Source organism: Lucilia sericata, unplaced genomic scaffold (assembly GCF_015586225.1).
Source record: "Lucilia sericata isolate MDLA Ls3-8-SP2 unplaced genomic scaffold, ASM1558622v1 Contig000237F_arrow, whole genome shotgun sequence".
Taxonomy (NCBI): domain Eukaryota; kingdom Metazoa; phylum Arthropoda; class Insecta; order Diptera; family Calliphoridae; genus Lucilia; species Lucilia sericata.
Genome location: NW_023994264.1, coordinates 1 through 15,738, shown reverse-complemented (window position 1 = coordinate 15,738; position 15,738 = coordinate 1). Strand labels below are relative to the sequence as shown.

Sequence of the window (15,738 nt, the reverse complement as noted above, 5' to 3'; positions counted from 1 at the left end):
CCAAGTCACCAGTTTTTAAATTGTCAATACCTGGTACGCGAATTGCTTGCAGATCGTCCTTGATAAGAAGATGAAGTGCTGGAATGTGCAATATAACGTCCATGGCATACATGGAACAAGTCTCATGGCTCCACTTATAGAAACACAAATGAGAAGATAAATCTTGTCAGGGGAGGCCAAGTTATGACCTGTTCCACTTTTTGCCACCAAGCCAGAGCGGCGTAGGTCGCTATGGGATTTATTATGGTTTGGCTTGAGACCCCATGTACTACCAAGTAGACTTTGACAGTCATATAATGTTATGATGGCTTTGTTGGTATTAATAGGGTTCTATAGATGAAACGAAAAGTTGACTTTTCGACTTTTTGCATTTAGTTAAAAGTCGACTTTTTAACTTTTTGCATTTTATGAAAAGTAGATTTTTCGACTTTTTTCATTTAATTAAAAGTCGACTTTTAGTATTTTATAAATAGTCGACTTTATCCGAAAATTTTCGACTTTTTTCGACTATTTTTTGACTTTTTTCGAGTTTTTGACTTTTTTTCCACTTTTTTAAAATTTTCGAATATTTTTAACTTCTTTCTACTATTATCAAGTTTTTCCGACTTTTCGACTTTTTTCGATTTTTCAACTTTCCGACTTTTATTTACAAAGTCAACTTTTTGACTTTTTTCATAGACAATATGAAAAGTCGAGTTATCGACTTTTTTGGAACAAAATAGTCAACTTCGACTTTTCGACTTTTTTCGACAAAAAGTCGATTGTTCGACTATCGAAAGTCGATTTATAGAACCCTAGGTAGTAATGGATATATATTAAGGGTCTTATCAAGAATGTTAGTATATAACTTCTTCGGAAAACTTAATTGTCGGACCTTTTAATGTTGGCTCAGAGAGTTTCTGAGTACAAGAATTTCTTTTGAAAGGTTAATGGTAAGCCCTCTTGACAAAATTTGGAAGTTAAATTGGTCGCATATTGCATCCTTTCCGATATCTTTATTTAAATCATACATATCGCTCATTTTCACCAATACCAGCATAATCCAGAATTTGCGTTTTTTGAACTGAGTCTAGTACTCAAGTGACTCAAAACATGAGTCATACTAAAGTCTTTTATAAAGTTTTATCAAATTTTAAATACGTCTATTATTTTTGGTGCGAAATCGATTTTTTATTTATTACATAAATAAAATTTAAATTCAAATGAGAAACATCTACTATCTGATTCTGGTTTAATATTTTCAAATCCTTTGATTTGTTTAAAAGTGATTCGAAGCAATTTTTCTCGGAACAACTTTTTTTGGATTATGCCAGTTTTTTAGTAAATGAGCAAAATCTATCTTTGTATGTTAATATAACTTCTTTTTGTATTTCAAACAGATTTAATTGTTTCAATATAAATATACATATTCTGAATTTTTCGCTTATAGCTTATTTATTTTCATAATAACAATTTTTAAATTTTCATATATTTACGATTTATTTTCATATACTCTTCCAGTTCATGAGAATTTAAACTTAGCAAATACTTATATTTCTGTTGGAATCTTCTACGCATTTCTTGATTTAGAACGCTGTTGGAATCCACTTCATTATAGTCATCGGAAATTTCGTTATAATTGGAAAATTGATCCACATTTATGTTTACGGATTTTCCCAGACAGTTGTCATAGAAGAATATTGTTATTAATAAAATCAATAAAACCAATTTCATTTTATATTAATTGGAAACAAAACTAATATTATTAATATATTAATTAAAGTATTTATTGAGTATGGAATTTATAAGTGACTATGGAAATATTGTAAGAAATTTCCACTTTATATTTGAATATGTAGTTACATACATATGTATATTTCTATATAAAGCGATAATTGGATTTGCCTTTTTGACACATACACATTTTATTATATTTTATTTACTGGAAATTTAATTTTTAGAGATTGTCAATTCTGGGAAAAGTGTATAATGTAATTGTCAGGGCAACCAAAAATATTTTTTGTTACGCGTCATATACACTTGACTTAGTCATCTGTCCATTTCAGGCAATATTTTAATCGATTTGTTACAGCATATTTTTGCATATTTTACTTAATGTTGCTTATTATTGCATATTTTGCTCACACATACATATTTTGTTTTTATGCAGCATGTTTTTTTATATTTAAACAAGTTAGAGTGCTATATTCGGCTATGCCGAATCTTAAATATACTCCACCAGCAATCTACTTTTTATTGAAACCCATCTAACTATCTAATTTTTAGATAACTCGCCAAAATTTTTGTCGAACTAATTTTGATTAGGTCCAGAAAAATTTAGAATGATTTATCTATACACAGGACATAATTATGTCGAATTTTATCCGGATATAATAATTTAATAACGAATTAAGTGGTATTAAGTGATTTTCAAAAGTTAACCTTATATGGGAGCTAAGACAACTTATGGACCGGTCCGGAAAAAATTCCATATGTCAAATTTTATACCTACATATGTATATGTATATGTGTGCGTTTAAGTAATTTTCAGAAATGGTCCTTATATGGGAGTTGTGACCAAATATGGACCGATCCAGAAAAAATTGTATACCTATGTATAAAATGTGCGTTTAAGTAATTTTCAGAAATGGTCCTTATATGGGAATTGTGACCAATTATGCATCGATCAGGAAACAATTTCGTATAATGATTTATATGTAGAAAAAGATCAAGTCTAATTTTACTCCAATAGCTTTATTAATCAATGAAATATGTGAGTTTAGGTGATTTTAGGAAGTGGACTTTATAGAGTTATGAGCAATTAAGGGCCTATCCGAAAAATTTTCGTAGAGTGAGTTATGTAAAGACAAAACATATAAGTGTCGAACTTTCTCAAGATAACTTTATTTGACAATGAAATATGTGCGTTTAGTGATTCTCACTGAACCTTATATGAGAGCTATGACCAATAATGGACCGATCCGAGAAAAAAGAGGTAAAATGATTTGTATGTACACAAAACTTATTTAAGTCGAATTTTATTTCTATAGCTTTAGAATTCAATGAAATATATGCGTTTAAGTGATTTTCGGAAGTGGACCTTATATGGGAGCTATGACCAATTATGGGCCTATCCAGAAAAAATTTCGTAGGGTGAATCATGTTTAGGCAAAACATATAAGTGTAGAATGTTATCAAGATAGTTTTACATGACATTGAAATATGTGCTTTTAAGTGATTTTCGGAAGTGGGCCTTATATGGGATCTATGACCAATAATGGACTGATCCGTAAAAAATTTTGTAGAAAGATTTGTATGTATACAAAACATATCCAATTTTATCCCGATAGCTTTATAATTCAATGAAATATATGCGTTTAAGTGATTTTCGGAAGTCGACCTTATATGGGAGCTATGATCAATTATGGGCCTATCCGGAAAAAATTTCGTAGAGTGATTTATATTTAGACTAAACATATTTGTATCAAAATAGATTTATTTGACAATGAAATATGAGCTTTTAAATGATTTTCGGAAGTGGGCCTTATATGGGAGCTATGACCAATAATGGACCGATCCGTAAAAAATTTGGTAGAATGATTTGTATGTACACAAAACATATCCAGCTCGAATTTTATCACAATAGCTTTATTCATCAATGAAATATGTGCGTTTAGGTGATTTTCGGAAGTGGACCTTATATGGGAGCTATGACCGACTGAGATCTACGTTGGTAGTATGATTTCTGTTCATATTGTATTTGTATGTACAACATTTGGTGTTGATACCGATATATTTGATTATTAACGATAAACTAATTTCCTAATTTGGGGGCTATGGGAAATATTGGATCGATTGTAAAGATATTGAACATAATTGATCACTGCCCTAAAAAAGTGAAGTGTGACAAAATTCATCGCAAAATCTTTGGTAGTTTCTGAGAAATCTTCAACAGAATTAGGAAAAAAACGTATTTTTTTCCGTGGTAGTCTGAAATTTTTACTCTAACTTTTTACGTTATGATGAATATTTCTTGGTGTTACACACGGAACGACTTATATGCCCTCTATCACCACTGATGGTGGTGGAGGGTATAAAAAAAATATATAAATTTTAATTAAAAAAATAACTAGTTTTAGAATTCTGAAACCCTTTCAGTGGAACTTCCTTAGAATTATTTCTGACGCTAGCAAATTCGAAATAAAAACATTGATTAAAAAACTAGTTCTAGAATCGTACCATAGAATTGGTTCCAACTCCATAACGCTTCCACAATTATGAAGAAAAATCATTATTCTCTCCACCGAAATAGAATTATAGAAGTTTTTGTGGAACTAATAATATTGTTCCTAGATTTTGTTTACGTCTTAGTACATATTCCAACTACTTTTAAAAAAATCTGCATAAAGTTCATATTTTTATAGTTTTTGTTTTTTAGAGCATATTTTTTAGTTCCCCTGGTAATTAAAAAACAAGGTGAAGGCGATGATTATATTTTTTTTTTCAAAACAGATTACACATTTCCAAAATAAGATTAAGTATGTAAGGAATAAGTGAAATAAATTGATCAAGATCGACAATAATTTAAATTTCTTTTTAAATATTTACTCTACACCATCCCTAGACCAGTTTTATGTTGACCGGGGGATCCCTGGATCAACTACATGCTAAGGAACAAGGATGGACAAGCCGTGAGATGTATGTTATAACTATCAGGAATAAGGTATTTCGCGGTATACCACAGGATGGCATTTTGTCACCTTTACTCTGGGTTACACAAGTAATTTGGATCCTTTCCTAGAAGAGCTAAGGAGAAATCTGTCTTTTCACAAGAAAGACAAAAATTTCTACGTATACTGAACCCTGCTTCCTGGACAAGAAGATACCGGTGACAGACAATGTTAAGTACTAGGTGTAATCTTTGACCGGAAATTAAAGTGGGGACACCACATAGAGTATAGGATCAACAAGGCACATCGATGCTGGGCGATATGTAGGAGAACTATTGGCATGAAATGTGTCTTAGTCCTACTATGACAAATTGGCTTTATAAAATTCAGCTTATTATTCAATTCAAGCTTATTATTCAATAATCGGGTGCATTGCTTTGTCTTGGTCAAGCGGAACATTAGAGCAAATACCAGTAAGAATCCGTTGCTACACGGATGGCTCTAAATTGGGGGACAAAGTGGGCCTGGGGTTCTATATTGAAGGTACCCAGAAACCGTTTACCTAATCATAACACAAGCTTCTAGGCAGAAGTTCAAACAATAACGGAATGTGTAAATTGGATTAGAATAAATATGGCGCCCATAGGTCTTAATATATTTACCGACAGCCAGCAGGCAATTAGGGCGATATCAGGTGATAGAATTAAATCAAAGACCATATTGGATTGTAAGAAAGCTTTAACTGAATATTCTCCCAAAGGTTGGTCATATGGGTACCAGGTCACTCGGGAGTATTCGAAAGGGCGAATGTAATAGCTTTAAAGGGAAGGGAGCTCGAGGTAGTTAACCTGACAAACACAAAACCTTTCGACGCTACAAAAGGTGAATTAAAAATATGAATAAGAGAATCCCATAAGGCCTCTTGGAATAATGAAACGGTGGGTAGAACCACAAAAATCCTATGGGGTGACTCTAATAAGAGCAAGACGAGAAATCTCCTTAAAATGAGCAAGTCCGATGTCAGTATGATGGTACGTATTCTGAGTGGACTCACAAGATTTTGTTGTTGTATGTAACGAAATTTAAGCTTTTAGTTTGCAACCTATTCTCTTGAGCAATATCGGTTAACGCTTTCACTTAGCCCCCATAGAAGTATCATAAATAAGTAATTATAAAGCAATCGTACTGGCTTTATACAAGCAGTAGAGTAACAAAAGTCGACACAAAAGAGTTTTATAGGAACACAAATATCTGGAAAGTTCTCAGCTTTGAGCCAACCCTATAGCATTTGGAAGATCAAACCTTAAACAGGAATACCGCATAGTTACTTCCTTTCAAATTTTATCCTAAACGGACCCGCCATTTAGAAATGCTTTTTATTCCTTATGCTCTTCTTATATAACATTTTAAATATTAGTTAAGATAAAAATGGGCATAAATGATTTGTGTGAGAAACGAGATAATCTATAAAATTCAATAGAGTTTGGTCCGTAATGAAAGCCATATTACCATAACACCGAAATAAATGTTTTTTCATATTTATAAACAGAAAAAATTATCAGTAGTTTATTTTCAATTAACATGTTTTTCTCTTTCTTTAATTTTAATTTAAGCAATTTTTTATTTGTCTTAATTATCTCGTTGTTTAAAACCAAAGTTTACAAATTTGATTAAATTTTTAATTGATTCAATTAGTTTTTTAATTGATTGAAAAAAATTTTCTGGCCAACTTTTCTATTTTAGTTTTTTTTTAAATATTTTATTTTGTTTTCTTATGCTAACAATGTATATAATTCTTAAATAGTCAATACGATTTTAGGCATATAATATTCAAGTTTCATGACAATTTATAAAACACTTTATATGTTCAAATTTGATAATAAAGTGATATTTTTTGTAAATGCTCAACGCATTGTTAAAGGTCAAGCATTCCTTTAACATTGTGAGTAATCAATTAATAATTTGATTGTTTTAATCATCAACTTAATTGGTTTTTAATACATTTTTACCAAACAAACTTATAAATTAATAAAAATTAGATTTTATTTTTATTAAATATTTAATTTATACAATTAATGAATTAATCTATTTTAAATTTTGTCTCAATTATTGATATTAATTGTTCTGATTAATTCGTTATTTGGAAAAAAAAGTATTTTTTTAATTTTTTTACAAATTTGATAATTGATATCATCATTTTGGTTATAGGTGCAAAACTTGCTTGATACAATTATTTTGATAATTGAAACATATTTTTAGTTTTTTCTGTGTACATACTTAATTATAACTAATTATACAACTTTACATAATTTATTAAATCGCGGTACTCAATTGCGACAGTACCGGTCGGTAATTGCTTCTAATCTATTATAGAGTTACTTTAAGAAACTCATTTAAACTTAACGATGTTGGGTATATAATATTCGACACTGCCGATTACAACTCTCTCAATTGTTTTAAATTACAAACACATATTTAATATTTATTGCAAATGTATTAAGTTTTTATTTCACAAAAAATATAATTCCAATTAATTATACCGCTGTAACATTATCCAGTTTTATCGCTTTATCACTCCTTTGTCGGAAATATATTGGCTGACTAGCAACTGTTACCTCCATTTGTATTTCTCCAGCGAGGTAATTAGAATTAGTTTCTTCTATTGGTCCAAATATTAACTTTGAATTCTTCTTTCCATTCACTTCGGAACTTTGTAATGGTTTGGCCAGAGTAAAAATTAATGGAAATATTATGAGCAAGAATGTGACTGTAAAGATTCTCATTATTTAAATTTTTCTTTGTATTCGTACTTAATCGAATTATATACTGATAGAATTCAATCGGATGGTTTAATTATAATGCGAGGTTTTTGGACTGTTGATAATGCGACTGTTGTTTACAAAATCTCAAAAATACTAGTTTAAATTATATTTTCTTATCAGAATACATTAGGGTGGTTTTATTCTTCAAATAATTTAAAATGTTATATACAAGCGAAATTAAGGGAATTAAAGTTAATCTGGATGAATGCGGATTAATTTGAAAATAATCGGTTAAATTTTAGGTGTTTGGGGTTTGGTATAATATAACCACCCTAACACTAGTAGTTAAATGGTTTTTATGACTATTTTATTATCAAATGAATGGCAAATGTGTGACATTTTTAAAAACACCTTTACTTAGTACTCGTGCTATCGGTACAAGCTGTTACATGTAGAAATTTTTTATTTGAATATATTGTGAACTATTCAAAACCTTTGTTTCAATATACATACGTCATATATATGTATATATAAGTAAGAATAGTAGATTGACAGAATTGAATCTATTTATAAGATTCGAAAACATCGTCTATCTGTTTCAATAACGATAACTTGACATACATAAGAACTAAGCCCATTGAAAATGGTAGAAATCGGTTCATAAATTTTCATAGTCCCCATATATCAGAACAAACCGAATTGGTGTTTTACATACACTAGAATCTCGTGAAAAATTGATACAACTAAGTTTAATACAAGTCGTAATGATGCCCAATTTCGTAATGATCGGGCTTCATTTGACGAAAACAGGTTTAGGGTAACAATAATTTCAAACTAGTTGAAATAGGGGTTTAGTAAATTGCGAAAATCTAAATTTTGCTTCCGTAATGAGGATACTTCCAATTAGTAATATCTTTAAACATATATGGAACTAAGTTTCATCAAGTCCATAATAAATTTTTTGATAGATAGATAGATAGATAGATAGATAGATAGATAGATAGATAGATAGATAGATAGATAGATAGATAGATAGATAGATAGATAGATAGATAGATAGATAGATAGATAGATAGATAGATAGATAGATAGATAGATAGATAGATAGATAGATAGATAGATAGATAGATAGATAGATAGATAGATAGATAGATAGATAGATAGATAGATAGATAGATAGATAGATAGATAGATAGATAGATAGATAGATAGATAGATAGATAGATAGATAGATAGATAGATAGATAGATAGATAGATAGATAGATAGATAGATAGATAGATAGATAGATAGATAGATAGATAGATAGATAAGATAGATAGATAGATAGATAGATAGATAGATAGATAGATAGATAGATAGATAGATAGATAGATAGATAGATAGATAGATAGATAGATAGATAGATAGATAGATAGATAGATAGATAGATCGATAGATCGATAGATAGTTGAAGGATTTTAAATACAGTAAAATATGTGGATTTGACAGAAAAATATTATTCATGACAAAATTAAGAAAATAAACATTAAAATAAAAGAAACATTATTCACAAACAACATTTTTATTTTATAAACGGTTTATAAAACAAAATTTCTGTACAAAATATAATTTATAAACCGATTATAAAATAAAAATTTTGTTTGTGAATAAGTGGGTTAAATTTTTATTAAAATATATACAAATGCTGAAAGGTACATTAGAACCAACAAGACCAAATACAGCACTCTTACTTGTTATTGAATTAAAAGATATGACATTTTTATCACAGTTTATAATAAGTATATTTAATTTATTTTCGTTAAATATAGACAAAATAATAATTTCATTACATGCTAGATATTTGCTTTTAGAGAATTCAGAATAATTTGATTTTACGTCTTATTTACGAACATTTTTAACAGCATCATTAACCAACTTATGTAAATACAATTTAGAACTCAGATTTTCCATGGCATTTATATTACGCTTGATTCTATCCAAATTTTCACGAACTAGGAAAAAATCCTTCTCAAATCTTTTAATACTCTCTTCGTTGTAATTGTTTGAAATTATATTATAGAAATCTTTATCCAAATTGTGTTCATTCGTTATTAGAGTATCTTGTTCGGTGTCGACATTTTGACGTAGTTCAACATATTCCTGGATGACATTGTTGTCATCGAAATTCGTTGACGTATAGGGTGAACTGGTGGGTTTTATTTCTTGTGTTACGGTTGGATCTACAATTTCGTATTTGTGATCGTTAAGATTTTGTTCCTGATCAGCATCATCAATGCTGTGGAATGTTAGATCGAATGAATCAATTTCATTTTCCTTACTGTTGCTGTTATCATCAGTATCGTCGTTGTTATTATCATCATTATCTTCATCGCTATCATTTTTGGGTGTAGTTATATCGTAATCATTATCTTCATCGCTATTAGTTTCGGGAGTAGTAACATCTTCATCATCATCATCGTTCTCTTCATCACTATCAGGTTTGGGAGTAGTAACATCTTCATCATCATTCTCTTCATTGCTATCGTCTTTGGGTGTAGTATCGTCATTATCATTGTCATTGTTGTCTTTATCTTCATTACTAGAACTTGTTTTATGTTCCTCTTTTATAATTTCATCTAAAATGGAAGTGAATAATTTTAAAAATTCATCGACTTCCCTGGATTTGAACTCGTCCTCAGTTTCTTCGCCATATTGTGGTGTTTTATTTGAAATTTCAATTAAATCGTCTATGGCACTTAGAGTTATCATTAAAGCAGCCAATTCTTCAATATCCTTTTCGGAAATATCGATTACATCGTCTTGTGACTTCTCTTCAGAAGATTTTGTTAAATCAAGAATTTCTCCTTGCATGGTTGTGACTTCCTCATCATCATCGTTTTTTTCTTCAGACGATTCATATCCATTTTCACTGTGAACAAATGGATTATTAAAGAATATACTAAATATATTCTTTTGATGATCATCGTCATCATCATCATCATTATTATTATTATTTATATTTCTATGCATAATAAATGGTTCAACTTCGCTATGTTCTTCAGGTTTTTCTAAAACATCCATTAGATCCTGTATGGATTTTAATATTTCCTCTGAATTTCCGTTATCATCATTATTAACATCTTTATTATTATCCACAATGTGTTCTTCGACATTGTCATTATCATCTCCATTTTCTTTACTGTTATCAAACTCCTCAATGATATCATGCAGGGTTCTTAATACCTCTGGTGATTCATCAGAATTTTCTCCCAACCACATTTTTTGAAAATCATCATCATAGCGATTTGAAGGTATTGCAAATAACTCGTCTTCAAGATCATTTATCCAGGTGTTTGGATTGTAATCGGCATCCCAATATATAGAACGTGCCAAAATTAGATTTATACCAGCCAGTAGCAATAACGATGAGAGTAAAATCCTCATATTGATTTTTTTTAATTATTTGTTTTTAAATATTATTTATATATAAATTTTATTTAAAACTTATTTACTTTCGAAAATAACTATAAGTTCGCGTATCACGCTCTGAATGTAAACTGAAATTAAGACTAATCGTTAAAAGCTTAAGTTGTCAGTATTTATGTGACTTAAAATGATCTTTGACGATGAAAAAATCCCAAAACGCTGATAAGAATTTGCCAGATTATTTGTTATTTCCAAAGAAATGATATTTTAAATAAATATTTATTATTTATTCTTACTAATGCCCTACAAGAGGCAGCAGCATCAATACGATACTAGCATAAAGTTACAGAGTATTCTGTTATTATCTCAATTATGACGTCATAACACGGTACTACAACGAATTAAACGCTTGCCAGGCTTTGTTGAAAATACTCTCATTATTTTCATAGATGACATGTCAAAAAATCTCAGCAAAGAGATGTTGAAGCAAAGTGGAAGTACTTCCCTTTTTTCTGAATAACTAAATACTTATTTTTGTTGGATGAGGTCCAAAACATAGGTTAGGTTACGTGGATTGCTCTCGGAGGCTTTGTGGCCCATTGTGATAGCCTTAGAATTACATAAAGGAGAATGATTTCCCTCCCTAATTTCATTGTCTATATGGTTCCTGTGGTCCCTATGAGAACCAGCCGGTATTTCTAATAAATCCGATCATATTTACTAGCGAAGCATTTCATGGAAAAGAGTTCTACCAAGATAGAGTAGTCTATGCTCTTGTAAGACTGGGTAGTCACATAGAAGGTGTCTTCTTCCCAGAAGGTGGGTAGCCCATACGTTCTGACATATATATGTCCAATCATACAGTGCCCAGTAATTATTCCCGTGAAAAGCCTAATCGAATTCTTACTAAAAACCAAGAGAATCATAGTCCTATCCTTTGACAGAGTGGGCCAGAGCAGTCTCGATATTCTACAAGTGGTGATATATGACCACCTGAGCTCCGGCCAGTCATCTATCAATTTCTATAAGGTCACCAGAGGAATATGAATATACTTTTGTGCAAGGTTTATGTCTAGGTACGACCCTTTAGTTGGGTATTCATCAGATATTTCATTTCACGGATGCCCTCATGTCCTAGGACCCATGTCAGCTCATTCTGATGTTGTGCCAGTGATTGGATACAATTGAGAAAACATTTCGACTTAATAATGTTGGACTGAAGAACCTTGATTGATGTAAGACTGTCCAAGTAGATAAGTATAGTAGAATTTTCGAGATTCAGTTCCCGGTATTGGCCTGTCTATCTTTTGTAGGATGGTGCAATGACCAATACGTGCTTCAGTCCGTTTGACTGTTAAAGTCGTAAAGCAGATTCAGCAAAGATGCAGTTAGTATCATCTCTAGACTGACCTGGAGGTGAAGTTCATAGAGCCAGTTTAGAATGGAAACGTGAGTCTTGGGATCCTCCGCTCCGCTCCGCTCTCCACCAAACAAGAGCCCCGTAGGTCAAAATAGGTCTTATGACTGCGGGGTACACTCTTCCAAAAATTTTCTTACATATATAGAAAGTACGAAAGCTGAAAGTCTAAAATGACGCCTAGATACTTGGTTTCGCTTGAGGTATTCAGAATGGTACCATCCAATCCCTTGAATAAGAAGCACAACGTCATCAGCATATGCGACTACTTTGAAACCCATCCTACTTTGTCTGAAAAGGATTTTATTTAGAACAAGATTCCACAGGAGTAGAGAGATGACACCACCTTGTGGCAATACCCATATTAGACTTAATGACCCTACTATTAAGCATGTTCTATGTCCAATTTTTTATCCTCTAGTCAACACCTAAGTTACCCAATGTATCGACCATTGCGGATATTGCGGGTCACGTTGATACCCGCACCCTATAAGATGCCATAATATGCTTTTTTTTTTGTCAAGTGTTTTCTCAATAGTTTCAGAACTACGTCATGCAAGGCTGTCTCCACTGACCTTCCTATGCGTATTTTGACCCACAGAATTTATCAGGGGATATAATGTTCCTGACATGGACATCGACCAATCTTTTCAGCGTTTTTTTAATAAAAACGATGACAGACTGGTCGGTCTACAGCCTTAGGCGGTACTATGATTCATATTTCCCGCTTTGGGGATAAATACCACCGTAAGTTTTCTCCATACTTAAGGAATGTATCCAGTCCGCTTACCAAATGCCCCCATTAACAAAAAGTTTTATCATCATAATAATATTATTATTAATATCTTTTCAAAAAACTATTGATATCAACTAGGGCTCGAACCACTAACTTTTGGTTTGTGGTCGTTAAAACAATGTTAACAGTCGTTAAAACAATATTTACTACCACTCACTACCAAATAATGTATGAAATAACTACATTACTCATTGTCAAAATTTGAATATTTTTTTGGAGCTTTATGGCAAATATTCTCAAACTGCATAGCTAGTTGATATCAGAATATAACAACCGCATTTATACCCAGCATCAAAAAAGATGGAGGCTATATATTATTGTCATTCCGTTCGTAGTTAGTAAGGCCTAACGGGCTTGTTGTGCTCTTCTTTACTTAAACGCGAGATCAGAGCCATTATGGACTATAGAGGGCTTTCCAAAAGGCATTACTAGATCGTTCTATAATTTTTCAAGAATTCATAATATAACTATTTACATTATGGGGTCTTCAACTATAATTTTATTCGTTATAGTATATAAAGCCATGCCTATAAAAGAAATATCATATTCCATTTTTTCAATTCCGCACAGTGTAATTCTTTATAATATTATAGATTGTCGCAGTTCTAAAAAAACCATATGTAGTTTTGAGAACAAAAATATTAATATTTTTTTGCCATGTTATTATTTTTAAAATAACTTTGAAACAAATCATGGGATAAAGTTTAGAATAAAATGTTTCTTTTTTGATTTCAAAGCAAATCTATTTTTGTCGAACATTCATTGAAAAAACAGATTTTAGAAATTACTCATATAGTGATCTATATATATAAAAGAGTAGCGTTACTGACTGACTGATTCATCATCGCACAGCCCAAACGGCTGAACCTAGAATCATGAAATTTTGACAGTAGATGTAGTTTTGGTTATGTGGATCCACTAAGGAGTGATTTTTGGAAACTTGTACATTTACGGGTAAAAAGGAAAAAAACGGGTAAAACAAGTTTTCTTAATTATCTTACACAATATTAGTGATACAAGAAAAATTTATTAAATGCACCTGTATCTACTTTTAAAATGAGCAGATGGGTGTCTGGTACTTTTTTGAAATTCTTACTGTTAAGGGGTGAAAATGTGTAACAAAGGTGATTTTGGTACCTTTTTTGGCCCTTTATAACTTTTGAACTAATTAACATAATAAAATTTTTATAAATATTTTCATACATCTCCCAAAATTATGAGACACCTGTTTCGTACTTTTCTAAAATTCAGTCCTTTTTGGGTATAAAATGAGAAAACTATATTTATGGTTTTCTGTTTATTAAATTACGGACTAACTCTGTAATATTTATTGTAATAAAATTTTTGATTTCACTGGGGAAAAAAGTACCAAAAAGAGAAAAAACGGGAAATTTAATTTTATTCAAACTCATTGAGCCAATTTTTATAAAATTTGAAAAAGTAGTTTAGTTACTCACACAAAATAAGCTGTTGGTATATTATTTTGGAATTCGAGTACTAAGGCCTATATAAACCAAATTCGAGTAAATTGTTTGGTACTTTTTGAAAGCACTATTTTTCTGGAACAAATGAATGCAGATTTGAATCGTTTGAGTTTAATCTGTGATATATTGATTTAAATACGGAACATTTTATAAACTTAATTCTCGAAAAAGAATATTTCTAAGCGAAAAGGGAAAAATTGTATTCTTTATTAGTACTTTCCATTTAGGTTAAATTTATTCCACTTTTGGTACTTTTTCTTTCTTCAAATGATACTCTTTGTATCTTCTTTAATATGAATTCAAAACACATGATTATTAAACTTACACGGTCGTCATTGAATAAGATTCTTTAAGAGAGAACTTTTAGTACTTTTTATCTCATAAATGGTACTTTTTTAATTTTATAAAATATTCAACCTTGGAACATTAATTTTAACATACATGGTCTTAACTGAATAATATACTGTAAGTGGGAACTATTTGGTACTTTTATATTCTTCAAGTAAACAAAATTTTGTATGTATTTAATTTAAGTTAGGGTAGCGAAGCACCCAGGGTATGCTAGTTATCATCTTAAAAGATGGTGGGGAAATATCGAGGGACTATATTCAATAGTCGCTATCTGTCATTTTTATGAAAATGTGATTTTGATGGCAAAATATTCAGCAAACTATCGCGCATCAGTGATATAAATTTCAAAGAAAAAAAAATATTTTTTGGCAATTTTATAGCATTTTTGAAATTTCTCTATCTTAAAAAATGCAAAACTCTCTATCTTATCCAAAAATTGCTTCAAACTCGATCCCTTTGGATAATTTTCTGTTGCAAAACAAGTCTTCTTAATAATTTGGACATGCTGAACACAAATCCGTCAAAATATTTAAAATCGGTCTAATAGTTTTTGAGATATCGCTCATTATGATACTAATTAAATCAATTTTATTGTCGTGTTTAACCATATAACATTGATTTTGGACCAAAACATTATAATCTGTTGCTTTTTCAACAATTTGGTTTCTTTTCCTCCATTAAATTGTATAAAATATAATATTTATTGATTTTAATTCAAATAAAAATTTTATGTTTCCATGAAAAACTCTCTATCTGTTGGTTGTTTGAACATTTTCGTAGAAAAATAAGCTCTATCTGATATAAATTTGTGAATAATTTTGTAAATAATGCAAAAATTAAAATTCTTTTTATATAAAAATTAAAAAATCTTC

General features: G+C 30.4%; 1 protein-coding gene across 1 annotated transcript; it reads right to left on the bottom strand.

Annotated features, from left to right (window-relative positions):
• Window positions 1-9,291: 9,291 nt before the first annotated feature.
• Window positions 9,292-10,836, bottom strand: LOC119602521 (coiled-coil domain-containing protein 1-like). Its single transcript, XM_037954093.1, has 2 exons — window positions 10,421-10,836; window positions 9,292-10,321 (listed from the first exon to the last, which is right to left on the bottom strand). Exons 1-2 carry the CDS (start codon window positions 10,834-10,836, stop codon window positions 9,292-9,294), a joined length of 1,446 nt encoding a protein of 481 aa, XP_037810021.1.
• Window positions 10,837-15,738: the final 4,902 nt, after the last annotated feature.